The sequence below is a fragment of the Malaclemys terrapin genome, chromosome 1, assembly GCF_027887155.1.
Source record: "Malaclemys terrapin pileata isolate rMalTer1 chromosome 1, rMalTer1.hap1, whole genome shotgun sequence".
Classification (NCBI taxonomy): domain Eukaryota; kingdom Metazoa; phylum Chordata; order Testudines; family Emydidae; genus Malaclemys; species Malaclemys terrapin.
The window spans coordinates 220,762,718-220,789,161 of record NC_071505.1 but is presented as its reverse complement, the minus strand read 5'-3'; the positions used below and the strand labels follow the sequence as shown (position 1 = coordinate 220,789,161).

The window sequence follows — 26,444 nt, the reverse complement described above, 5'->3', positions numbered from 1 at the left end:
CACTCTATTGTAGCATGTAATAGTCTGCATTGCACTATAATCTGTTCAATTGTATTTTAAAGCTGAATTTTGGTTTTAAGAAACTCCTGGAAAAGTATGGTGATTAAAAATATGGGTAAATAAATAAGGCTAAAAGCTGGAAATTTGATGTAAGGTGAGTGTATTTGCATTAACTTATTCAACAAATAATGCTCATAATTTAGTTAGGCTATTGAATCACCTAAATCAATGGGAAAAACTATTACAAAAATCTTTAAAAATAAACATGACACAGGCATTTCATTTTTTTCCTGAAATTTATCAGCAATCTTAATGTGATAAAGCTTAATTATAACATTTATTCACACACATTTCAGATCAACCTGGAGCCTTATTGATGAGACATTAAAAAACTAACAAAACAAACTGAAACAAACATGTCCTTTCTAGAACTGCACAAACAGGTAAAAAAATTACACTGGCTCAGTAGCTATATTAGTTACAAAATGTCATTTCAAAGCTCCATTCTTGCAGTTAATTAGTATATCAACATTCATGTCAGAATGCTAAATGCCATTAATGCTCTTTCATAACTATAGTTTTTGATTCCAGGCCAACTTTTCTAGAGCCTCTTCAAAAACAGTGACTGCAATGTTAGACACACAATTATCTACAAGCACAAAACTGTGGGTGCAACTTTAGAGTCTGGTTTGAGGCGTCCTCAAAAATTTGGCCTTATATGTGTCACCCTGAACTTATTTCAAACTCACTGTACAGTAGCAATGATAGTTTACCATGTTTTAAACAATAATTTCCGCTTGCTAGGAAAAAAATATTGCTTGCATAACAAAAGTTTATGTTGCACAGTGCAGCTAGATTATGGCAGTGATAAAAAAAATACAATATAATATATAGTATTTTTTTCCATTGGGGAATAAATGACTAGATAACGTATTAGTTTAGGTAACACAGTCCTATTGCAGAAGATACACATTTCAATATACAAATCTCATAAAAATGTACAGCTATTAGATAAATAAGTACTTCTTTAATCTTCACTGTACCTTTATCTCTGTTTTTCTCCTTCCCTAATGAGTCCAGTTTCTTTCTTAAGGATTTTTTCCTCTTTTGTCCATCTGTAAGAGAAAGAATAAGAAATATGTGAGGAGAAAGAATAGTTAAGGTAGCATTATCCATAAACTAGAATATATAGGGTAAAATTGTCAATTGCACATGAGTGGGCATACTGAGAGAGGAAAGGGTATAAGGAGCCTTTTACGTGTGTGTGTGTGTGTGTGTGTGTGTGTGTGTGTGTGTGTGTGTGTGTGTATGAGAGAGAGAGAGAGAGAGACAAATGCCAGGGACAGTCACAATCCTTGAGTTCAGGGGAGCACCGAGACTCTTTCCATTCTGTGCCCTTAAGAGGGTCTATGGAGGAGGTGGGACGATAGTATGCACATCCACCCACACACCAATTTGCACAGTGCAAAGATCTCAAATGATACATAATTATTAGGTTTCAGAGGGGTAGCTGTGTTAGTTTGTATCAGTAAAAACAACTAGGAGTCCTTGTGGCACCTCAGAGACTAACACATTTATTTGGGCATAAGCTTTCGTGTGATATGACCCACTTCATCAGATGCATGGAGTGGAAAATACAGTAAGAGTGTATAAATATACTGCACATGAAAAGATGGGAGTTGCCTCAACAAGTGGGGGGTCAGTGCTAATGAGGCCAATTCAATTAGGGTGGATGTGGCCCATTCCCAACAGTTGACAAGAAGGGGTGAATATCAACAGAGGGAAAATTACTTTTTGTAGTGCTAACGAGGCCAATTGAATCAAAGTGGATGTGACCCATTCCCTGCAGTTGACAAGAAGGTATGAGTATCAACAGAGGGAAAATTATTTTTGTAGTGACCCAGCCACTCCCAGACTTTATTCAGGCCTAATTTGATGGTGTTAGCAAATTAATTCCAGTTCTGCAGTTTCTTGCTGAAGTCTGTTTTTGAAGTTTTTTTGTTGACGAATGGCCACTTTTAAGCCTGTTATTGAGTGTCCAGGGAGGCTGAAGTGCTTTCCTACTGGTTTTTGAATGTTACAATTCTTGATGTCTGATTTGTGTCCATTTATTCTTTTGCGTAGAGACTGTCCGGTTTGGCCAATATACATGACAGAAGGGCATTGCTGGCACATGATAGCATATATCACATTGGTAGATGTGCAAGTGAACGAGCCGTTGATGGTGTGGCTGATGTGGTTGGGTCCTATGATGGTGTCCCTTGAATAGATATGCGGACAGAATTGGCAACGGGATTTGTTGCAGGTGTTAGTTCCTGGGTTAGTGTTTCTGTTGTGTGGTGTGTAGTTGCTGGTGAGTATTTGCTTCAAGTTGTGGGGCTGTCTATAAGCGAGGACTGGCCTGTCTCCCAAGGTCTGTGAGAGTGAGGGATCGTCCTTCAGGATAGGTTGTAGATCCTTGATGATGCACTGGAGAGGTTTTAGCTGGGGGCTGTAGGTGATGGCGAGTGGTGTTCTGTTACTTTCTTTGTTGGGCCCATCTTGTAGTACGTGACTTTTGGGTACCATTCTGGCTCTGTCAATCTGTTTCTTCACTTCCCCAGGTGGGTATTGTAGTTTTAAGAACACCCGATAGAGATCCTGTAGATGTTTGTCTCTGTCTGAGGGATTGGAGCAAATGTGTTTGTATCTGAGGGCTTGGTTGTAGACAATGGATCGTGTGATGTGGTCTGGATGAAAGCTGGAGGCATGTAGGTAAGTATAGCGGTCAGTAGTTTATGTGGTGTTTATGTGACCATCACTTATTTGTACTGTAGTGTCCAGGAAGTGGATCTCTTGTGTGGACTGGTCCAGACTGAGGTTGATGGTGGGGTGGACATTGTTGAAATCCAGGTGGAATTCCTTAAGGGCCTCCTTCCCATGGGTCCAGATGATGAAGATGTGATCAATGTAGCGCAAGTATAGTAGGGGCGCAAGCTGAGGAAGCATTGTTCTAAATCAGCCATAAAAACGTTGGCATACTGTGGGGCCATGCGGGTACCCATAGCAGTGCTGCTGACTTGAAGGTATAAATCATCCCCAAATCTGAAATAGTTGTGGGTGAGGACAAAGTCACACAGCTCAGCCACCAGGTTTGCCGTGACATTATCGGGGATGGCTTGTAGTCCATCTTTGTGTGGAATGTTGGTGTAGAGATGGTTCTACATCCATAGTGGCTAGGATGGTGTTTTCTGGAAGATCACCAATGGACTGTAGTTTCCTTAGGAAGTCAGTGGTCTCGAAGATAACTGGTAGTGCTGGTAGTGTAGGGCCTGAGGAGAGAGTCCACATAGCAAGATAATCCTGCTGTCAGGGTGCTAATGCCTGAGATGATGGGGCGTCCAGGATTCCCAGGTTTATGGATCTTGGGTAGCAGATAGAATACCCCTGGTTGGGGCTCTAGGGGTGTGTCTGTGTAGATTTGTTCCTGTGCTTCTTCAGGGAGTTTCTTGAGCATATGATGCAGTTTCTTTTGGTACCCCTCAGTGGGATCAGAGGGTAATGGCCTGTAGAATGTGGTGTCAGAGAGTTATCTAGCAGAGAGTTGCCTAGGTATTAGGTGTTACTGTTAGACAAGTGGAAACCAGATTCCACAATCCTACTACTTATGCCTCACCTGTAGTCACGGGGCTATATTTCAGTTACACTGATACACAGCTAATATCTTGGGGACAGGTGGGGAGAAAAACAAGACTCAAGGAAGAATTCTGATGTCAGTTTGACCAACTTCAAAAACCACATTCCTCAGACAACGAGCTTTCAATCTGTGTATGTCCAGATCAGTTCAGATGGATAAGAATTTTAGAAGAACAATTATTTCAATATAGTACATTTAAAAAAAAATTATCTGAGGTATTAGGCACTGAAGAGTTCATGTTGCAGGGTAGGCAGGTTTCTTCTTGACAACTATTTCAAAAGGCTGGCTACCATTATTTTCTTAAGAATATAATGAAAAGTCAACAAAAATGACATTATAATAGGTATAAACTCAATACTCTAGGTTAAGTTATGTGCCTGCTTTAACTTGTCATTTTTTGTGTTCTAATATCAAAGAAATATAATAGACCTATACTGAATGTATGCACTACTCTAGCTAGTGATTAATGCATGTTTACTCTTAACATGCTGTTTTTGTAATACACAAAAGAAAATGTATACTATATTTGTTTCATTTGTATGGTAGCAAGAGTAACAAATATCGTCTCAGCATGTTTTCTTATACAAAGCAATTTCACGAACAGGCTTTATGATTAGGGTTATTCAGCAGACATGTTACCATATAACAGTATTATTCATACTTTCTACCATAGGTAGACAGAGCTATTTTTATACACTTTCAAATATAAGCCTGAATATTGTCCCTGTTAAGAACAAAAAAGTATAACATATTTTAGAATAAAATGTCAAATTCTGCTTTCAATTACACTAGTGTAAATCAGAAATAATTCAACTCAGGTTCAGAATTTGGCCCACATTTGGAGATATCCCTCATGTGCATTTCTTTTTTTTTTTAATATAAATGTCTACAGATTTTGGTATCTCTACATTTTAGACATTAAAACTTCCATTCTATAATAGCGTTGCAGACAACCAAAAGACACACTCTCTGCCCAAATAACATTACGAAAAGGACCATGTTTAGAGCAATGCTGTTTTACTCCCAATACACTCAACTGAAAGCAGTGTCAAGCACTGGCATAAGAAATATGGGCAAGATTCTAAAAAATGCATGAGTAACACCTGCTGCACACAAAAAATCAGGATTGAACACATGCAAATGTATGTATGCATGCAAAGCCCCAATTTACACACGAGTGAGCCTTAGCTTCTACATCTTTGTGCATGTGCCTTTTCAAGCTGGGACATAGTGCACAAGTTTGTCAGGATCAGAGAAGGGGTCTGCAGCAGAAAAAAAGGACCAGTGGGTGGAGGAGGCAGAGAATCCTGAGCAGAGTCCTTAGCAGAGTGCATCCTTGGAGAACAGAAAGAAGCCTTAGAATACCAGGAGAAAGATACTCATCTGGTAGGATTGGTCATCAGTCCATTCCTTTCCTTTGAACCTCAGCTTTGAGTTGATGGTGGACATAAAGGAAAACCAGTAAAATGAAGAACAAGTGGTGGGAGAACAAAGTGAAGGAGATCCAACAACTCGCCCACACCCATGATATGCGTGGATTCTTCAATGCTACCAAAACCCTCTACAGACCCTGCACCCAAGGGCTAACTCTCCTTCGATCCAGGGATAGAGCCAACATTTTCAAGGACAACAAAATCAATCAATTCACGATGGAAGGAACACTTTGAAGACCTCCTGAATTGTAACTCCAATGTTGATGAAAACATCTTCGATTTAATCCCTCAACATCCTATCAAGTAGAACCTTAGAACCCCATCAGCACGGAACAAGATAAAGAAAGCCATCAAACAGATGAAAGGCATCTGGAGCTGACAGAATCCCTGCCAAAATCTTCAAAGGAGAAGAACTGGCTCGTCAGCTTCATGCCCTAATCCTCAAGATCTGGAATTTAGAAGCAATCCCAGCCAACTTTAGGGATACCATGATTGTGACCATCTTCAAGAAAGGAGACAAATCAGACTGTGGAAATTATAGAGGAATCACCTCGTTGTCCACCTCCGGAAAGATCCTTGCCAAAATTCTCCTCAACTGACAGTTCCCCATTGCTGAGGAAATCCTTCCAGAATCACAATGAGCTTGAGTTCGTGGCTTGATTTTGCAGCTTGGGTTCGTAGCTTGTGGCAGTTAACTGGCCAGGAAAGCCGGGCACAAGGAAGGGCTGGGTCTCTGTTGGGCATGCACCGATGCCCTTCCATGTTGGCAGCAGAATGTTACCCTTCAAAGTCTTCCATCTCACCCATCCTTTTTGTAGGGTTTAGTTTGAAACCAGAGTCTATAGGTCTTGCTGTGTCACCCTGCCTCTGGGTTTGGTGATTGATCACCCATCAATTGCAGATGTGACTTTCAGCCTGGGACTTGGCTTTGTTCTTCTCTTTTTGGGGTGGACTCTTCTTACTTTGTTAGGGCTCTTGTCTGCATCTTCAGCCGTTGGTGTTTGAGCTCTATTTCATCAGGACAGGCTGGGGCTGGAGGTTGATTCCATCATCCATACATACCTCATTCAGACATCTAAACTAAACTAATAAGATTACAGCAGGTTTGCAAAAATGAAGGTTGCAGCAAACACTTACAAAATGGAGTAAGCATTTTAAAATGGGGTTTGAATTACAATATGGCAAACAGTGAACAGAAGTTACAATATAGACAAGTGTAGTGGATGGCAGTGAACAGAAGTTACAATGTAGTCAAGTGTAATGAATGGTGAACAGAAGTTACAATACTGAAATAGTGCAAGTCTTAGTGATTTAAGCAGAAATTGGATTGACAGTGAAATTTACAAGAGCAACTGGCTGAACAGCTATGGATCTTAACAAGCATCTTAATTGTCAATTAGCCAGATATTGGGGTAACTGGTTTATGAATGAATGTTGTTTCATTCATAAAACTTTACTTATGAAGTTACATTAATAAAGTGAACAATTAAAAACAATTTCATTTATCAGTTCTACATTAGTCTTTAAGGTCTCACCGGACTCCCCGTCGTTTTTGTGGATACAGACTAACACGGCTACCCCTCTGATACTTAACAAAACTAAAGTGCTCCACCAACAAGCTCCAAACCACCATCAATGGTGCCTCCACTATATCTTCCAAATTAAGAGAGATGACCAACGCACCAACCTCAGCATTTTGTCCCAAGCCAAAACCTCCTACATTGAAGCTATGTTGGGCTGGTCATGTTCTCTGAATGCCAAACAACTGGCTCTTGAAGCATGTCATGTTCTCACAACTGAGTCAAGGCCAGTGGATGAGGAGAAGGCAAAAAAAGCACTTCAAAGAACCCTCAAAGAAGTGCACATTGACATAAACTCATAGGAAACCCAAGCCTTCATCCAACAAAAATGGAGAAGGATCTCGAGGAAAGGATCCCAACATTTTGAGACCCAATAAAGAGAACAGGAAATGGAGAAATGGGAAAGGAGGAAAGAACGCGCTACAGCCCGACTCAACAATCTAGATCCTCACCAACCACCAGGTCCTGCCTCATACCAGGCCTCTAATACAAGGGCTTATGTCTTAGGCTCTCTTCCTACTACAGATATTACTCAGTGTGAGGAAGGATATCACAACCAAGCCTGAAGTGACTTGCCCAAGATCATCCAGCAAGTCAGTAGTGTAGCTGGGGTTAAAGTCCAGGAGTGCTTGGCTATCTGGAGTTTAGGTCATTATACTATTCAGCCTTAGCACAGCCCTCCATGATATGAAATTAATTTTAAATTAAAATAATATACAGTAAAATGATAACAGCATTAGTGCCTGCCATGTCATGTTACTGAGAAAACAAACTCACTACTATTGTATGATATGATGGAATTATTCCCATCATAATAAGTTTCAAGCAATTCTAAAACAAGAATATGATCCTACCACTCCTATTATTCTTATGCAAGGTCTGTATGAATAAGCTATATGACAAGTCTTTCTCAGTAGGTCACATGCAAAGAAACTTGCAGAAAAGGAAGAGGTGCATTTTTCTTTTATGCACACAGAGTCTTACAGAGCCTTTCGCTTATTTTAATTCTTAGCTGTTTTCAACAAAGGAAATATTCTCTGTCCCTCATGGGGTTACTGAGTGAAGAAATAAACTCATTTATTTGGCATCTTTCTTTTTCTATAAGACGTGTGTTTCTTGTCCATTTATGGAAGAAAACAGGATCTGTTCTACAACAAAGGGTTACTTTCATTCAGTGTGGAGGGGACTTATCTGGGAGATAAATATCATACCCCACGGCTTATTCAAAACAGAAGAAGATGATAAATCTGTAATTGAAGGATATGTGATTTTAAAAACATGGAAACTCAATTTAATATTTCTCTATAGGAGCTGTAAGCATGGTAATTTTCATTTAATGGAATATTACTAAACAAGTACATTTGTTTGTAAAAAAAATAAGGTGAATTTACTTGTAGTGCAGTCCTATTCTGAAAAATGACTATAGATGGTTTCATGAAGCAAGTTTGTTGTCTTATGGATTTCCATACCAAATTTGCTCATTAAAAATTATTCTGTCTCCATATGCCAGCCCTGAATACCCAGCCAGGGACCAAAAGTCTTGTGATTTGTGGATCATCACCTAGAATAAAGATTCTGAAATCAAAAGTTAATTAACAATCCTGTTGACAATGCATGAAAGAGAATAGAGACTGCCACACTTTTCCATAGTTGTACTGTGTTTGGAGCGAGAAACTTTTCTATTGGTAACTAAAAAAAAAAAAAGCAGATTTGCTTCTGGCTACACACATGGATCTAATCTGATGAGTAAAATGGTGCAATTTTTACGTAGTCATTTTTCTGACCTTAACTGCACTTTAATAAATCCTCCTTGCAATGTTTATTTAGATTAATACTGTTGAAATGCAAAGTCCCCATGTAGTAGCTTTCAAAGCTCTGCCAGCTGTAACACAGATGGAAGGTGAATATTTTCATCTAGAAGGCCATGGGCTAAAATTTTTGGGATGTGGGGCATAAAGCCATTAAAAAAAAATCGAAACTCTGAGCCTCAGCTGTCCCCAGGCTGTTCCTCCTTCTTCCCTCCACCAACAGAACCTCAGAACCTGAACTCGTTGCGTGGCCAACTTACATTCTGCACACCCTTTTGGCCTACATTGTTCTATGTTTATTTTGTGTTGAGTCTAGTCCCCCTCCTCTGTGCCTATTAACCTGGCACACTTTCAAACTTTCCTTTTACACTGTAGAATAGCTGTTAAGCAGATAACTGTATTTAATGCCTTTTGCTACGATCTTTCACATGTTCTGTTGAAAACTGTCCCTCAGCAATGCTAGCTTGAAATTGCTCCTTTTGGTCTGGAGGGAGGTGTTTAATAAAAGAACCAAATTTTGCATAATTTGTAAAGTTATATTTGGCCATCAGTGCCTAGTAATTCACGATGTGGAATTGTAGGGTTGCCGATGAGTAAGATTTTCTCTGTAGAAGATCTAGGCACTTCTGGTGTCTGTCATTTGGAGTCGACTTATATCATTGTTGTTTTCCCTGTTTGTTCACTGCCTCAACTACCAGAGAGTTGGGTGGAGGGTGAGAAAATAGGAAGTCAGAATCCGTGGTGGGACCATAATATATTTCATTGGCTCTCTTACATTTAGAAGTTACGGTGGACCAGGCTAGCCAAATGGTTTTCGCAGGTTTCATCAGAGCCTCATTGATAGGAAGGGTAACTTTGGATGGTGTCACAAAGTAAAGACGGTCCAACAGTTTGCTGAGATTCTTTGACATCCTCTACCATATCATCCTCATCACTGCATGAGGCCTCCTCTTCCATCTAGGGCTGACAGCTTTTCAAACTGCCGAAAATCCATCAGCCATAGACGGAAGAGGAGACCTCATGCAGTGATGAGGATGATATGGTAGTCTGAGGGGTAGCTTTTATCTGCCCTCACCTCCAGATGCTCAAATGTTTCCTATTGTTGCTGGGGGGGAAAATCTTGAGTTTCCCTAACATCTAGGAGAGTGTTGCACCAAGGTGCTACAGAGCCTCAGACTGGAGTACATGCACTTGCACTTAGTGTGTCCGCCGCTGACCAGGATCCGCCTGTCTATATGTGAGGCAGAGTTTAAATCCCGTCGAATCATGTATGGCCCTCCTAGGGAGGATTTCCCTGGAGGAAATAAAACAATTTTCCAAATAGCTCCCTTTTATGGACCCAGCCAGCCAGTTAGCTATAAAATCCCTCTGAGTAGCTGTTCTCTACTTGCTTTACCTGTAAAGGGTTAAAAGAAGTGAGTGGGCATCTGGCCAAAAGAGCCAAAGGGAAGGCTAGAACTTTTTAAAATTGAAACAAGACTCCCCTTTTGTTTGTCTGTGGTTGTTCTCGGAGAGAGGCAGACAGGGCTGCAGTTATGCTGTAAGAAACTTGGGGCCAGGTCTGAAAAATTACACTGGTCTACAATTTTTGAGAAGTCGTCTGCTTCAGAGATAAAATGTGCTATTTATTATGTATTTTGATGTGCTGAATTCAAATATGACAATTAAAACAACTGATTGGCTACTGTTTCTAAGATATTTAAGTTTTTACATTTTATGTCTATGTATATTGTGTAGATAGTAGAGTTTTAATCATAAATTGTAAACCTAGGTCTTTTCATGTGTTTATGGTTGCTTTACATGATAATATTTCACCTGTCCTGTTTATGTAACACTTTAAAAATCAGCAAAAGGGTTATATAAATAAAATGTATTATGAAACAAAAGGCAATAAACTATTATGTACATAGTTTAGTCCTATTCAGTGTCTACTCGGCGCTTCTTGGCTTGTCTCTTGTATTCATTAAATGAAGCATCTCTTGCCACTGTCCAGCAATAGTCTGCAAGCATTGATGGGCTCCATTTGCCCTGATAGCGTTTCTCCATTGTTGCAATGTCCTGGTGAAATCGCTCGCCGTGCTCGTCACTCACTGCTCCGCAGTTCAGTGGAAAAATCTAGATGAGAGTGCAAAAAATGTATCTTTAGTGACATGTTGCAACCAAGGCTTTTGTATGCCTTGAGGAGGTTTTCCACCAACAACCTGTAGTTGTCTGCCTTGTTGTTTCCGAGAAAATTTATTGCCACTAACTGGAAGGCTTTCCATGCCGTCTTTTCCTTGCCACGCAGTGCATGGTCAAATGCATCATCTCGAAGAAGATCACGAATCTGAGGACCAACAAAGACACCCTCCTTTATCTTACCTTCACTTAACCTTGGAAATTTTCCACGGAGGTACTTGAAAGCTGCTTGTGTTTTGTCAATGGCCTTGACAAAGTTCTTCATCAGACCCAGCTTGATGTGTAAGGGTGGTAACAAAATCTTCCTTGATTCAACAAGTGGTGGATGCTGAACACTTTTCCTCCCAGGCTCCAATGACTGTCGGAGTGGCCAATCTTTCTTGATGTAGTGGGAATCTCTTGCACGACTATCCCATTCGCAGAGAAAACAGCAGTACTTTGTGTATCCAGTCTGCAGAACAAGCAAGAGAGCAACAACCTTCAAATTGCCACAAAGCTGCCACTGATGTTGGTCATAGTTTATGCACCTCAAAAGTTGTTTCATTTTGTCATAGGTTTCCTTCATATGGACTGCATGACCAACTGGAATTGATGGCAAAACATTGCCATTATGCAGTAAAACAGCTTTAAGACTAGTCTTCGATGAATCAATGAACAGTCTCCACTCATCTGGATCGTGAACGATGTTGAGGGCTGCCATCACACCATCAATGTTGTTGCAGGCTACAAGATCACCTTCCACGAAGAAGAATGGGAAAAGATCCTTTTGACGGTCATGGAACATGGAAACCCTAACATCACCTGCCAGGAGATTCCACTGCTGTAGTCTGGAGCCCAACAGCTCTGCCTTACTCTTGGGGAGTTCCAAATCCCTGACAAGGTCATTCAGTTCACCTTGTGTTATGAGGTGTGGTTCAGAGGAGGAGGATGGGAGAAAATGTGGGTCCTGTGACATTGATGGTTCAGGACCAGAAGTTTCATCCTCTTCCTCGTCTGACTCAAGGGAGAATGATTCTGGTGCATCAGGAACCGGCAGTCCTTCTCCGTGGGGTACTGGGCGTATAGCTGATGGAATGTTTGGATAATGCACAGTCCACTTTTTCTTCTTTGACACACCTTTCCCAACTGGAGGCACCATGCAGAAGTAACAATTGCTGGTATGATCTGTTGGCTTTCTCCAAATCATTGGCACTGCAAAAGGCATAGATTTCCCTTTCCTGTTCAACCACTGGTGAAGATTTGTTGCACAAGTGTTGCAGCATATGTGTGGGGCCCACCTCTTGTCCTGATCTCCAATTTTGCAGCCAAAATAAAGATGATAGGCTTTCTTAACTATAGTGGTTATACTGCGCTTTTGTGATGCAAAAGTCACTTCACCACAAACATAGCGGAAGGTATCTGCACTGTTCACACAAGTACGAGGCATCTGTGCTCACTTTGGCTAAACAGAAATGTGTCCCTTTGCAAAATCAAACACTGACAAATAAGAGAGCACGACACTGTATGATTTCTAGAGCTGATATAGGGCAATTTGTTCAGCAGAGTGATGTAAGCTTCATTATGATTGCATCATCCGTGACTTCTAGGGATAACATGATGCAATTCATATCATGTATGACGCAATACCAGCTTCAGATTGCATCACTCATTGTTTTGCCTAAAAAGCAAGTACTGTCCAAACCCAGTCATAGATTTATTCATAGATCCAGTCAAAGACGTATTTTAGTCATTTCTGGTTTAAATTGAGATCCCTTCCCTTTATAACTCACTTATCCTCCGCCATTCCCAAGTCAAGGGTCGTATATACTGACCCAATAGCATATCTTGAAAACTAGAGCCAATCAACAATTTTAAGCATCATTTTCGTTCTCAGTGACCCAGAATTAGTAAAGTTTGACTACATTTATTTCAGAAGCATTTTGGCTGTAGAGCAGTGTTATTGGTATCATACCTAGAAACTACTCAAGTGAAATCCCAGATATGTAAGTAGATCAGGAAATATCTAGGGAGACACGACTAGGTTTATCTCTTTTTATTTCTTTATGGTTTGTGGACTCCTCTGTACTAAGCCCAAATGCTTTTGTTTTGCTTGTAACCTTTATACTGGACCTCAAGAATGTTATTTTTGATCCTTAATTCTTGAAAGTTTTTTTTTTTTTTAAATCTAGCAATAGCCTGAGTTTCCAGATGTATTTTCTTTCTTTTTGTTTCTAATAAAATTTACCTTTTTTAAGAACAGGATTGGATTTTTGTGTGCTAAGAGGTTTGTGCACATGTTGTTTAATTAGCTGGTGGCAACAGCTGATTTCCTTTGTTTTTCTTCTCAGCTCTTCTGCAGAGTGGAGGTGAAAGGGCTTCAGGGTACCCCACAGGAAGGAATTCCCAAGTGCACCTTCCCAGGTCCTCAAAGGGGTTTTGCACTTGGGTGGTGGTAGCATTTACCCATCCAAGGTCAGAGAAAAGCTGTAACCTTGGAAGTTTAATACAAGCCTGGAGTGGCCAATATTAATTTTTAGAATCCTTGCAGGCCCCCAGGTTCTGCACTCGAAGTGCCAAAGTGGGGAATCAGCCTTAACAGACTTTTTAACTTTTGTAACTGAGGGAAATAGTGGGACTAATGTTGTGAATTGACAGGGTCACAGTGTAAAGTAATTGACGAAACAAGAGTAAGACTATAGTCACAGAATTATTATTTTTAGATTGGAGGAGTGTCCAAAGTATGCTAGGAATTTTCCAGACTCAAAGGTGGACAAAGTTCCTGTCCCGAAGAGTCCATAACACATTAGGGACTTCCCTATTGCCATTAATTTTAAGTGGAAGGCATTCAAATACTACGGTGATCAGTGGCAGTATAAAACCCAAGGAGAGATAGAACACCATCTTGTGTTTGCAGTGCTCTCATAACCGGTAATATGAAATGTCAAAGCTGTGTACAGTACTGCATCAAGACAAATTGCCGTACAAGAAATATTTCATTTGTGTTCACAATAAGGAGGAGCCTTGCTGCTCCAGATGGATTTAAGAGGAATACAAATTACAACTCTAAAACAGTTCTCAGCTTATTATAAACAAAAACTAAAACTTCTAATTGTCTGCTGGCTGGCACTGACTGAATAATAATAATAAAAAAAGTTTTACAAATCCTATCGTGACTAGAAATTATATTAAAATATAAATGAAAGCAGTGTTTAAAGTGACTCTCAGTTTGATCATAAGAAGGTACTTAAAATATACTGAACTGATGAAAACACTTATTATGTCTCCAAGTTTCTTTCAGTTTTGTGGCTTCTAGAATGAGGCTGATCTGAATACAGTTCGCCCTCTCCCTTGGAAAATCCCACAGCAGGGGTTCAGGTGGAGAGGAAAACTCCATGAGGTTTCCCTTGCAGATTTTCCTCAAATTCTTCTCTTCATGAACAGGGTTTGCTGTCAGAGAGTCTCCAAACTCTCTGGATCTTGGGGGATCTGCCAGAGGTTAGAGATTGTCTGCCTCCAAGAGCAGTTCCAATCCTCCCTTTTCCCCCTACCTGTGGCTGCAGAGTTTCACTGACAGAGACTCCTCATCTGCTGTTTCTTTTGGAATCTACCCTTAAAGAAAGAGCTCTACAGGAAAGATAATGCAGCGTCAGGCTCGTTCCCTGCTGGTCTGATGTACATCCCACAAAACCCACCCTATTCCTTCCCTAGGTACAGATTCCTTCAGAGCTCCCTTGGGCATGGGGTCCAATGAGATGGTAGCATTTGCTGCAGGCAAGGGGGAGTCATGTACAGAAGACCCCTTCTGTACACAGGTCTGGGGACACATTACAAACCCTAGCAATTTAGATAATATTCTTATGGACGCCTGTTGACATTTATTCTTTTTATCAGCATTTCATTTCAGTCATCCATAGCATCTATCATATTAAATAATGCACAGGCATTATAGAATCATAGAACTGGAAGGGACCTCGAGAGGTCATCTAGTCCAGTCCCCTGCACTCCAACCTGCTCTTAAAAATCCCCAATGATGGAGATTCCACAACCTCCCTAGACAATTTATTACAGTGCTTAACCACTCTGACAGTTAGGAAGTTTTTCCTAATGACCAACCTAAACCGCCCCTGCTGCAATTTAAGCCAATTGCTTCTTGTCCTATCCTCAGAGGTTAAGAAGAACAATTTTTCTCCCTCCTCCTTTTAACAACCTTTTATGTACTTGAAAACTGTTATCAGGGCCCCTCTCAGTCTTCTCTTCTCCAGACTAAACAAACCCAATTTTTTCAATCTTCCCTCATAGGTCATGTTTTCTAGACCATTGATCATTTTTGTTGCTCTTCTCTGGACTTTCTCCAATTTGTCCACATCTTTCCTGAAATGTGGTGCCCAGAACTGGACACAATACTCCAGTTGAGGCCTAATCAACGCAGAGTAGAGCGGAAGACTTATTTCTCGTGTCTTGCTTACAATACTCTCATTACACCTTTACCCCAATATAACACGACCCAATATAACACGAATTCGAATATAATGCGGTAAAGCAGCGCTCCAGGGGGGCTGGGCTGCGCGCTCCGGTGGATCAAAGCAAGTTCGATATAACGCAGTTTCACCTATAATGCAGTAAGATTTTTTGGCTCCTGAGGACAGCATTATATTACTGTAGAGGTGTATCTCTTATAATTATCTCTTATGGGGCATTTTTTGATATATAGAAATCTGTATATGGATCACACACACCTCATGAGAGCTTCCAAATCCCAGTGCATTTGCTATTGGAATTGCTGTGGGCCATTTTTATCTTGAGGCTTTCAACTGTACTTTCACTTTATAGTACTAAAATGATTGTTGCAAAAATGATGGCACAGAGGTAATGTTAATTTTTGTTTAGTTTGATAATCCTGAAAAGGTTACTTCACAGAAAATGTCACTGACATACATAATTCAAAAATATAAAGGAAAAAAGCTCTCTCTTCTACCAGATCTTTTCAATAAATAAATCCATCTGCAGTCATCTTATCTTCGCTAATCAGCATTTACAGACTGGATTCAGACTTATGGCACTAACTAAAGCTCCTCCGCTAAAACTATCCAATGAAGAAACTTCAGAAATTACTCATATACAAGGGATGCAAGAGAAATCCTCTCCAGGAATATCTAATTTATGTACTTAAGACAGATGTTTAGAAGTCACATATAAAGGTTATAGAAATGAAATTGGTATTTCAGCTAAATTACACAACATAATATGCACTTCAAAGCGGGAGACTTTGGCAATCAGTAAAGTAGAATATGTAGAAGAGTAGTCAAAATGCTTCTATAGATGGAGATGCCAGTGTTATTAATACAACTTCACAGGTCTCCCATGTGTAGTATGTTTATTTTTGTTTTATTCTTTGGCTTTGAAGATAAAGAAGAGAACTATAACAAACTATAGTAATTGAATAAGAAGGTCACTACAAAAATCACCACACACCTATATGGATCACTTTGCAAGGACTGAGTCCACAGAGATTAACATGTCTATGATCTCAGTCCTTTCTCAGACTGTTAACATTATGCACGAGTAGTGTCATTGACTATTGACATACAGCATGTAAATACAAGCATGTGTGCACATTTTTGCAGGATCAGGCCTACATCAAAAACAAAAGACATTTCCTCGACCGCCTAAGTCTTGGAAGACAGGGAATGAAGAAACATAGATCTCTCATCTGCTGTATGGCCAACACTAAAGCTTTAAAAAATCACAAATCATGACTTAAAAAAGAAATAAAAATCCACAAACCATACTTTGGAATCCTTGTAATTTGCCTTCTGCCATTCGGATGCATTCAATTCATGTTTTCAAGCTTTTCTCCACAGCCACAGAAATTTTTTTTTTAAATGAACGTTGAGATTCTCGTGTAAAATTCTAATAACGAAATACTAAATTTATTTTTGTTACCTTGTATAAAATGTAGATGTAGAAAATCTACCTTAAGGGCATTATTAAGGAATGATGCTGGAGAGGATTTCCCGTGTTTATCGCAAGAGACAATTTCTCAAGTCAGTGGGCTCCAAGCAGTTATAAAAGGTTGGTGTGCAGGGATCACTTTACAGGATTAGGATGTACGTGAGCACTACCCCACAAAATCCAACCTCTAAATGAACAATAGGCAGATCCAGAATTCCCCTTGCCTCATGATCATGATATAATCTCATGTAATTAGGTTTCACAAGATGGCAAATAAACCTTTTGTATGGAAACTTGGATCATCATACATCTATCTACATGTATATTTGGAGCATCAGAAAGATCTCTTCCTGCAGTAGCATGCACTCTGTGAGGTAGAAATAGTTCATAAAAGTCATTTTTGAAAGCTGGCAGTCCCACTCTCACAGGATGTCCTGTTTTATCATCTACATGAATGTTCTCATGACCCTGTCAACAAGGCCCTCTGACACCTCTATCCATTCTACATTTGTACGGTGCCTACTACAATACAGTCCTGGTCGATGACTGGTGCTCCTAGGCAATACCACAACACAAATAATAGATAATAATTAGAAAGACAAAGATTCCCCTTCAGGTTATGAGGCAGAAGACATTTCTCATTGTGAATAGATAAACAGAAAGAGCTTTGGATCTAAAATGCTGAGTCCGTCTCTAAGGCCTGAGGGCTTGACCCTGTACAGTGCTGGGAAAAGTGTTGCTTGCATAAACACAAGGTTAAAAAGTGATTAGTGGGACAGGGAGAGCTGGGGAAGTCAATATGATGAGCACGGCAGACAGTGCTGCTGTCCAGCCTTCGAGCTAGATCTGCCTAGTAGTGGGAGTAAGACTTTAGCATGTAGCTAAACACCTCGTTAGCCTTATGAAGATAATGATGCCCATATCTCCTCAGACAAGCCCATGCTCCCCATCCTGCCTTTAAAGCCCTGCACATTAGCAAGTAGAGCTGGCTGGAAAATGGAAATCTAAGTTTTCAAAGGAAGGAATTTCCAGGAAAATTCCAACTTAGCAGAACCAAAACTGTAAAAAGCAACAGAGGGTCCCGTGGCACCTTTAAGACTAACAGAAGTATTGGGAGCATAAGCTTTCGTGGGTAAGAACCTCACTTCTTCAGATGCAAGAGAAGATTCTTCTCTTGAATCTGTTCTTCTCTTGCATCTGAAGAAGTGTGGTTCTTACCCACGAAAGCTTATGCTCCCAATACTTCTGTTAGTCTTAAAGGTGCCACGGGACCCTCTGTTGCTTTTTACAGATTCAGACTAACACGGCTACCCCTCTGATACTTCAGAACCAAAACTGAATTTTTAGCATGCCGGCCTGTCTGAAGGGCTCTTGTTAATTTCACTGTTAGCAGAAAGTAAAATTCACAGCCTTTCAGGCAGGCTGCCAGAAGCTGAAAGCCCAGGCTCTCTCTGTCTCCCCAGACCAATTGCCAGAAAGGCAGCTGGACATGTGGCCAGCCGGGGCACTCATCCTCCCTGCCTCCCCTCAAGCATGGCTGCAACTTCCCAATTGTCCACCTGTCAATTTTTCTCCCTCCCTAAAGGCAAAAAGGAAAGCTGACCATAGCCTTCCAGGTGAGCAGCTGTCAGGAAAACCTAAAGGACTGAAAAAAAAATCAAAATTTTTCATCAGAATTTAAATTTTCCCCTGGAGAATTCAATTTTCTATTAAAAATAATACTGATGGAAAATTCCGTACCAGCTCTGTTCACAAGTCTGACAGGTGAGGAGCAGATGTGAGCTAAATGTGGAGGATTATGCCTAGTTCTTAGTCTTTTGTCTCCATGCATAGCTTCCATTAACACTTGCTTATGCTCTGCACAAGGACTTACAGGACCGTAGTGCAGATATTTTTATAGGATACAAACAGGGGCAGATCGTAGCATTGATGAAAAGGTGGTCATAAGCATCTGCATTTACAGTGCATTGGTTATGCTAGCATACATGCATTAATGTCTTTAAAGCTGTTATCAATCTCTGTAACTACAAATTTCAGAGTACAGTTTACTTAGATGCTTCCACTGTTTTAATATTTTAAAAATACACAATACCACAGTCAATGATTAGAACACAATGACCAAGTTGGAGCACTTACAAAAATGCAAGCTGAGATAAAAATCATGGTCACTCTCATGTTAAGGAAAATGTGTAATGAAATACAATGAACAGCAATGTAAACAAAAAACTGGTTCAAAAATCTACTCCCGGCCAAAATAAACAAAAAGCAGAGAACACATAATTCTGGATTCCCATTTCTATTCATAGCTGAACAGAAACATGCTGGATACAAAATGAAGCACCGCACAATAAAAGTTCTGAAAGCTAAACAATCTACCTTTGCTCCATTTTAATGACAGGGTCTTGTTTCAAAATTTATGTTTTATTCTTATAGTGCCTTTGATTCAAAGCAACCTAAAATACTCAATCACTTCATCGCTGCCTAATTCCATCCTAATTAAAAAGTTCTATAGGACTCCATAGTACTGATTTTCTGTGAGCAGAGATGCAGCACCTCATAGCTTGTGAAATCGGTTACCAAACATGCATGCAGAATCAGGTTTGTTTAATTTACAAGCTACTCAGCCATGTGCAGCTGCACATACAAGAGCAGGGTACGCTACAGTCTCCTTCTCTGAAATGCAGAGATTTTTTTCCTTAGATCTCCAAGGCAACTTTAGATGCTTTCATTAAGTCAAGATTAATTTTAATGATGATTAATTCGGTAATCTGCAAACTATATTTTTGTAGGCATTACTCAAAACATCAAATATGGTGAATTTCCATTAGCAATCAGGCTTGCTTCCCAATCCCCATGGTATACTACTACAGTATAACGAGAAATGTGCTCAAAAACCTGATATTATTTGCTGTAATTACTGAAGCTATCATATGCTGCACTAATTTTTGATCAAGTACATAATTAATTATGTTGATAAACATACTTATTCTATGCAGTGGTGATACTGCAAAAATATATTGTTTGAGACAGTTCATCTTTTTTGTCATCTTGATGATATTGACAGATAGTTTGCAGTCAAATTTTGGAAGCATAAGAAAATTTTACAGCTCACATTGGTACTATTCTTGCATTTTCCCCCAGCCCATTTAAGATACACTGAAATGAACCCACAAGTACAAAGTAAGCATATGGTACTATAAGTATAATGTAAATTTACTTTGGAAAGCGGTGCATGTTAAAACACAAACACTACATAAATAACATGAAGGTTCTGACACAAGCCAACAGAAGCAAGAATATTCATTGCTGAGACTGACATTCTGGTCTTAAACCCAACCTGTTGCATTCAGGTATAGAAGAAATCCAAATATTGGGCTACCATATAGGGCTCAAAATTAAAAATTGGGTATATCAATCTCATATTTTAGTTGGGAATTGGTCCTGCTTTGAGCAGGGGGTTGGACTAGATGACCGCCTGAGGTCCCTTCCAACCCTGATATTCTATGATTCTATGATATTTGAGTGATAGTTGAGTGATCAGATTGGTGCAAAAAGGTGGAATTAAATACCTAAATACTTGATTTGTTTGAAGACCGGGCCCAAAACATTTGCTGTAATGCTTCCCTTGTAAAAAGGAAATCTCCACATAATTATATAATAATAATTTTCATTGGCTCATAATCTTAGAATGATATTGGGTTGTTAATAATAATAAATAACAATGCATTTGAAATAATAATCTTCTGAAGGTCTTTTTTATTTTTATAACCTCTAAACTGGGTGAATCTAGTCCTTGAAATATTACATAGTGCACAAAAACAAAACTGTTCTCAGGTAGATATCCTGTGTTCCAGGTGTTTTGGGCCAGAATGCATTTTATAAATGCCTCTGCATTTAAAAGAAGGTGTTTAATGAAAACACTGACACAAGATTAACTGAGCATGTGCCACCCAAAAAACACATTTCTCTAGCTGACCCAAATTTTGGACTGTTCAAGGTAAATGTATGTTCCCAAACAATCAGAAAAAATCAGGGGTCAGTAGCTGGTTTATCCATTCACTTCTCTCAAACTCCTATTGGGGACTCTTTCCCCTATCCCAGACTTGAGGATCCTCCTTACCCACTAGCCCTGGAAACCTTCATTACCTTAAAATCTTCTAGGGGTTTTGCTTGGTGGCCAGCAAATTGGTTCCATGTATGGTGACCATATTTCCCTATACTGAATACAGGTAAAATTACTCGTATTCAAGCGAGTTCAACAGCAATCAGTCAGAACTATGCAGTACAAACATTCAAATTAACATCAAGTTGACTGAGCCCCTGTTAAAAAGAAATACTGTGTAGTTGGATTCTTTTTATTTACCTTCTTATCTTTAAGGCTTTAGGGTTCACACAGGGAGGGGTGACACACACACCCCTACTCTCCCACACACACCAGGGGAGAGGTGACACACATACACTCTCGTATACCTCTTTCACAAAAGGGGATGACTGACCGAGCCAACTTTTCCTGCCCAGTGGTCTCCGCCCTCCATGCCTGGCTGGGCCCCCGGGACAGACCTGCCTCTCCTGGTACGTGGCGCCGCGTCTTCTCAAGGCAACACGTGGAGGGGCGGAGGGGGGGGACGCAGGGTCACATGCCCCTCCTCCCAGATTTCTGCCAGGGTTCACACCAGACTGTGGCCAGCTGCAGCTTTTTGGCACTGTGCGGGAGGGAAGGGACAGGAGCTGCTTCCAGCCGCAGGGGAGCAGGGGTGGAGATGACCTGGCCTGTGTCTTTGCAGAGCTCATCTCTTCTTCTCTACTCCCCTCTCCATTCCCTCGTGGCTGGAAGCAGCTTGTCCCTTCCTGCCTGCACAGTGTCGGAAGGCAGCTAACAACTCCAGACTGCTGCTGGCCATCGACATAACCCAGTCTCCTTCTGTTCCCCGGCTACAGCATGGGCAGGAAGGGGTTAAGCCCTAACGATGCATTGTGCAGCAGGGCATCAGGGCAACTGACTGCAAGAGCTTCAGCTGCCTCGGAGCCCAGCCAGAGAGGTGGCTCAGCGGGGGAGGGTGCCTAGGGATGGCAGCAGCCCCACACTCCCTGGGGGCAGAATCCAGGGCAGGAGTGGGGGCAGGTGAAGAAGGTGCTAAGCCCCTGCCCCGCGGGTTGTTGTGGAGCCTCCAGGTTTGGGGCGTGAACAGGCTGCAAATCACTTTGCCCCCACCATTCCAGAGCTTAGCTGAGGGGCCGAGAGGCTTCACTGTGCCAGCGCTGTGCGGGACTTTAGCACATGCAGGGCTCAGCTCCTCCTGGCCAGGGCCTCGGGCAGGAGGATCTTGGGTTTTCCTGGGGCGCTGGGCCAGCCAGAGGCAGTGAGGGGAAGGAAGGAGCCTGCCAGCCAGGCTGCTAGTGAGCTGATTGCTCCGACCAGGGGCTGGTTCTCTGCACAGCTGTGGGAGTGGGACGCCCCCGACTGGGGATGGGGTGGGGGAGAAATATGGAGGAGCGACACATAACCAGCTCGCAGCCAGCCAGCGCCAGCCTGAAACGGGGGGCGGGGCCCTGCTGATCAGCCTTGCACACCCACCCTATTGTCGGCCACAGGACCTCCCCCCCCCACTCGTGGGCGGGTGGCTGACAAGCAGGGTTCAGGCCAGCAGCAGGACCCGCTGGTACTGATGTGGATGAGGCAGAATATACGGGACAATTTGCCTGTTTTTAAAGAAAAAGTCGGGACACCTGCAGGAGGGCTTAAATACGGGACTGCCCCTTGAAAAATGGGACATCTGGTCACTCTAGTTCCATATGTTTTGGTGCCTTCTCTTCTCTGACCTCCAAGGCTCACCAGCTGGGTGACAGTTGGGTATGGCTGACTTTTGTCATGGGCGGCGGATAACATAGGCTGAGGGAGCCTGTGCCTCCCCAAACAGACTGGCATGACCCCACTCATGCTCCGTCCCCAGGCTCCCTCCTGCAGTTCCCAGTGCTCTGCCCTGGCCCAGGCTGGCTGGGGCTGGGGCTGGCCGGCCTGCCGCGGGGACTCGGGGAGGCTGACGCTGGGGCCACGCAGCCCACCCAGCCCTCGGACCACACCCTGGCGCTTCAGGGCTGGGGACACTGCTGCTGCACCGCCTGGCAACCCGGCCCTCTGGGGGCCACCCAGCCACCCGCTGCTGGGGGCCGTTGAGGGGGGGCTCTGGGCTTCTGCCAAGGAGTGGGAAGAAGGGGTGGGGAGGAGAGAGGCTTTGGGCAGGAGGAGAGGGGCCGGGGTCTAACCTCCCCCAGTGGCTGGGTCTCCAGCTACCCATGATTTTGGGGCAACAGGAGGCCTATACCCATCTAGCAGGCTGATGTTACCTCAGTGGCTCTGGGGATGCCAGGACCATGAGCCCTTGTGTTAAGTTGCTATGGAAACCTGAGGGTTTACCTAGCTACAGACTGAGCCACTTAGTGAACAAGTCTTTTCACTGACAACTGTGCACAAGGGTCCAGGGGGCATTTCAGCTCTAGAACCAGTAAAGCAGTTAAAAAATTACTAGTGTTTCTTGGACTGCAGAACCTGTCTGCAAATGGGAGGTGTAATGGCCACATCAAGCAGTCCTCTGTCATCAAAGACAAAGGTGCTTTCGGGGCTGATCACCCTGAAGATCAGGGAGAAAAGGCCCGGGTCACTCAGCCTCAGACTATGTTGAACCAATAAGGAGGGCAGGGGTTGTGGGCTACCTCTTGAGAACTGCACCTCCCACCTCAAAAATAAAAAAGCAAAGACAAGCCAGAAATCACAGGTAAGGAATGGATTCTCTGGCCCACAGGTAAGATGGCCCATGGGTGATCAAGAAAGAAGGGTCTAAGGAGGTAACAGTGTAATATCTGGAGTTCAAATATCACCTGAAATATCAGGATCTCTGAATAACATTCCTATTCCCAATCCTAGCTTTACTCGAATATGAGTTTCCTCTATAACAGATCTATTTCAAACAAGTTATTACAAAACTAATTCTATGTGCTTTTCAGATAAACCTGATACGTTTTTAAAAAAACAAACATTTTACTTAAGGGGTTGTATTTCCATACTGAATGGGGGACTCCCATAAACATCAATAAAATCACCACCCACCATAAACCTCTCCCTTTTTGTGACGTTTACAAAAACCTGGGCAAAAGTTAGGCCACTGGCTATTGTGCTAGTTGGTATTGTTTTCTTGTACTCTCCCAGCTGTGTGGCTGTATCTATCTGTTGTCTCTTATATTTAGGTTGTAAAGTGTTTGGCATTGGGACTATCTCTTTTGTAATTTATTTGTACAGTACATTGCACAATGGGGCCTTCATCCATTATTGGGTCTCCAATGTGCTACTGCAATACAAATAATAATAATCAGAAGAAAAAATTGCCTATAACAATATAAAGCTTTAAATTCATTTAGAGCACAGAAGAAGAATGAGCTATATGCTTATATTTTACTAACAACCTACAGATTTCTCGGACAAAGGCATTGTCCTAGACCTTCAGCAAGGTCATTTCAGCTGTGCTGCTATGAAAGCACATGGTATTACCCGCATGTTCAGCTGCAGATTTAAAGCAACAACCACTCTCTAGGCATATATAAAAAGAGAACTTATTTTTCAGTCTCAATGCAATAATCATACGCTGCCTCAAACTGTCAAAACTAATCATAAATGAAACCAATATACAAAAAGCCATTAGTCTTTGTGGGCATCGTTGTTTTATTCTCAAGTGAGTTTTCCGCTTGTGAAATGTGCCAAATAGAACTGTAAAGCATGGACGAAAGCAGTATAAATGTCTCCACACTAGCCTGCTCAGACAGCTAAGTACCCACACAGAAGGGCCACCTTTACAAGTGACAAAGCCACACGTGCTCTTCATGCTCATTCAATTCTCAGCCTTTCTGCTGTGACTGTCAAACACCCTACCAGGGATGGGTTGAAATACTAGTGCGATGCTTACTGATCATGTCCCAGGGCTTTGTGGTGTGGAGGAGTGCAAGCCGTTTCATGCTGCTGAAGAGATCTATGATAATAGTCACTTAAGCTGTCCCCAGGGAGATCAGGATGTGTCATCCCTTTTTGCAGCACTCCCTTGAGCATGCTGCAAATTCCTCTCTGCTCTTCAAAAGGAAGCTTCCCTCTGCTATTACCCTAACTTCCTCTTCACACAATTGTGGACACAACCTCTATTTCCTCCCTCTGGCACTCCACCCAACCCCTCATATGAAAGAACCTCCAGATTCATCTAGTTTGCATAGTAATTTGAAGATGATGATTGGGAGAAGTCAGTCCTGGCTGCCATCAACACTCTAGATTCACAGAGTTTAAATAAGACAAGACCATTAAATTGTCTAGTCTGACCACCTGGTTAACACAGGACATTAAATTTCACCAAGACACCCCTGTACTGAGATCAATAAGTTGTGTTTGACTAAAGAATATCTTCCAGAAAGGCACCCAGTTGACATCAAAGGATGCAGAATCTACCAATTCCCTTGATAGTTTGTTCCAATGATTAATCACCATACTGTTACTGTTAAAAATGTATGCCTTATTTCAGTAGTTCCCAAACTTTAACAACCTGTGAACCCCTTTCACTAAAATGTCAAGTCTCATGAACCCCCCACCCCTTAAAATTAATATATCCAGGGATTTTCTCCTTTACCTGAGTATAAATTATAAAAGCAGTGATCTTGGAAATACACAATTTGTTTTTATGACATGCTTATTACACACTATTATTAATTATTATTTAGCATTACAGTATTTAGATTACATTGTGAAAACGGCAATACTCTCCCAAGATCTCACTTTCGTAGCTTGTATCACTTTGAATAAGCCTGTTATAAGACAAGGCTCCTATGTTTCATCAAGGAGTATCAGATGTGAAACAGAATGAAGGTATTTAAGAAGCCAACTCAAAGAGTTCCTCCTACGCAAGCATTCAGGTCTTGAGCAGTCCATGCAAACAATGCATGTTACAACAAAGCTTAAACTTGTTCTTCATAATCATTTTAAAAACAAGACTAGCTGCCTATTTAATTTTAAAAACAGCAAAAAATATCCACCTCCCTTTCCATTTCTTATCAGGAGTCTTGAAGTTTAAATCTCCTCAGTGTGATAGATAGGCTTGCTTTGATCTGCTTCACTCTTGGAAGTCCAGGGACTCCGGGCTGCTGGCCCTGTGCTGCCCGGGATCTCTAGGGACAGCTCTGTCCACCATTAGGGAATTTTTTCCTGAGAACCCCCTGTAACATTTGGCGAACCCCCAGGGGTTCACAAATCCCAGTTTGGGAACCACTGCCTTATTTCTAATTTTGAATTTATCTGGCTTCTGCTTCCTGCCATTGGTTCTTGCTTTTCCTGCTAGATTTAAAGAGTGCTTTATAGTATGTGGTATTATCTCTCCTCAGTGGTGACTGTAACCAAGTCACCTCTCAATCTTCCTTTATATAAACTAAACAGACTGAGCTCTCTAAGTCTTTCACAGAAAGGCATTTTCTCCAGCCCTTGAATAATTGTTGTGGCTGTCTCTTGCACCTTCATTTTTTCATTATCGTTTTTAAAGGACACCAGAACAGTATGCAGTATTGGGATCACCAATGCTGTGTACAGAGGTAAAATCACCTCCCGACTCCTATTCACTACTCCCCAGTTTCTACATCCAAGGATCGCATTAGCTTTTTTTGCTACAGCGTCACACTGGGAGCTCATGTTGAATTGCTTGTCTGCTCTGACTCCTAAGCCTTTTCAGAGTTGCAGCTTTCCAGGATATGGTCCCCATTCTGTAGGTATGGCCTGTGTTCCTTGTTCTGAGATGCATAACTTTGCACCTGGCTACAT

General features: G+C 41.6%; 1 protein-coding gene across 4 annotated transcripts in view; it reads right to left on the bottom strand.

The window, feature by feature from the left end:
- The window catches only part of ARHGAP6 (Rho GTPase activating protein 6), a 482,928-nt gene that overhangs the window by 59,409 nt on the left and 397,075 nt on the right, over positions 1 to 26,444 (bottom strand). For all 4 annotated transcript variants that reach the window (XM_054007865.1, XM_054007871.1, XM_054007885.1 and 1 more), the window contains exon 3: positions 1,044 to 1,115. In XM_054007865.1, coding sequence (XP_053863840.1) covers positions 1,044 to 1,115 — 72 coding nt within the window. The remainder of the gene's footprint in view (positions 1 to 1,043; positions 1,116 to 26,444) is intronic.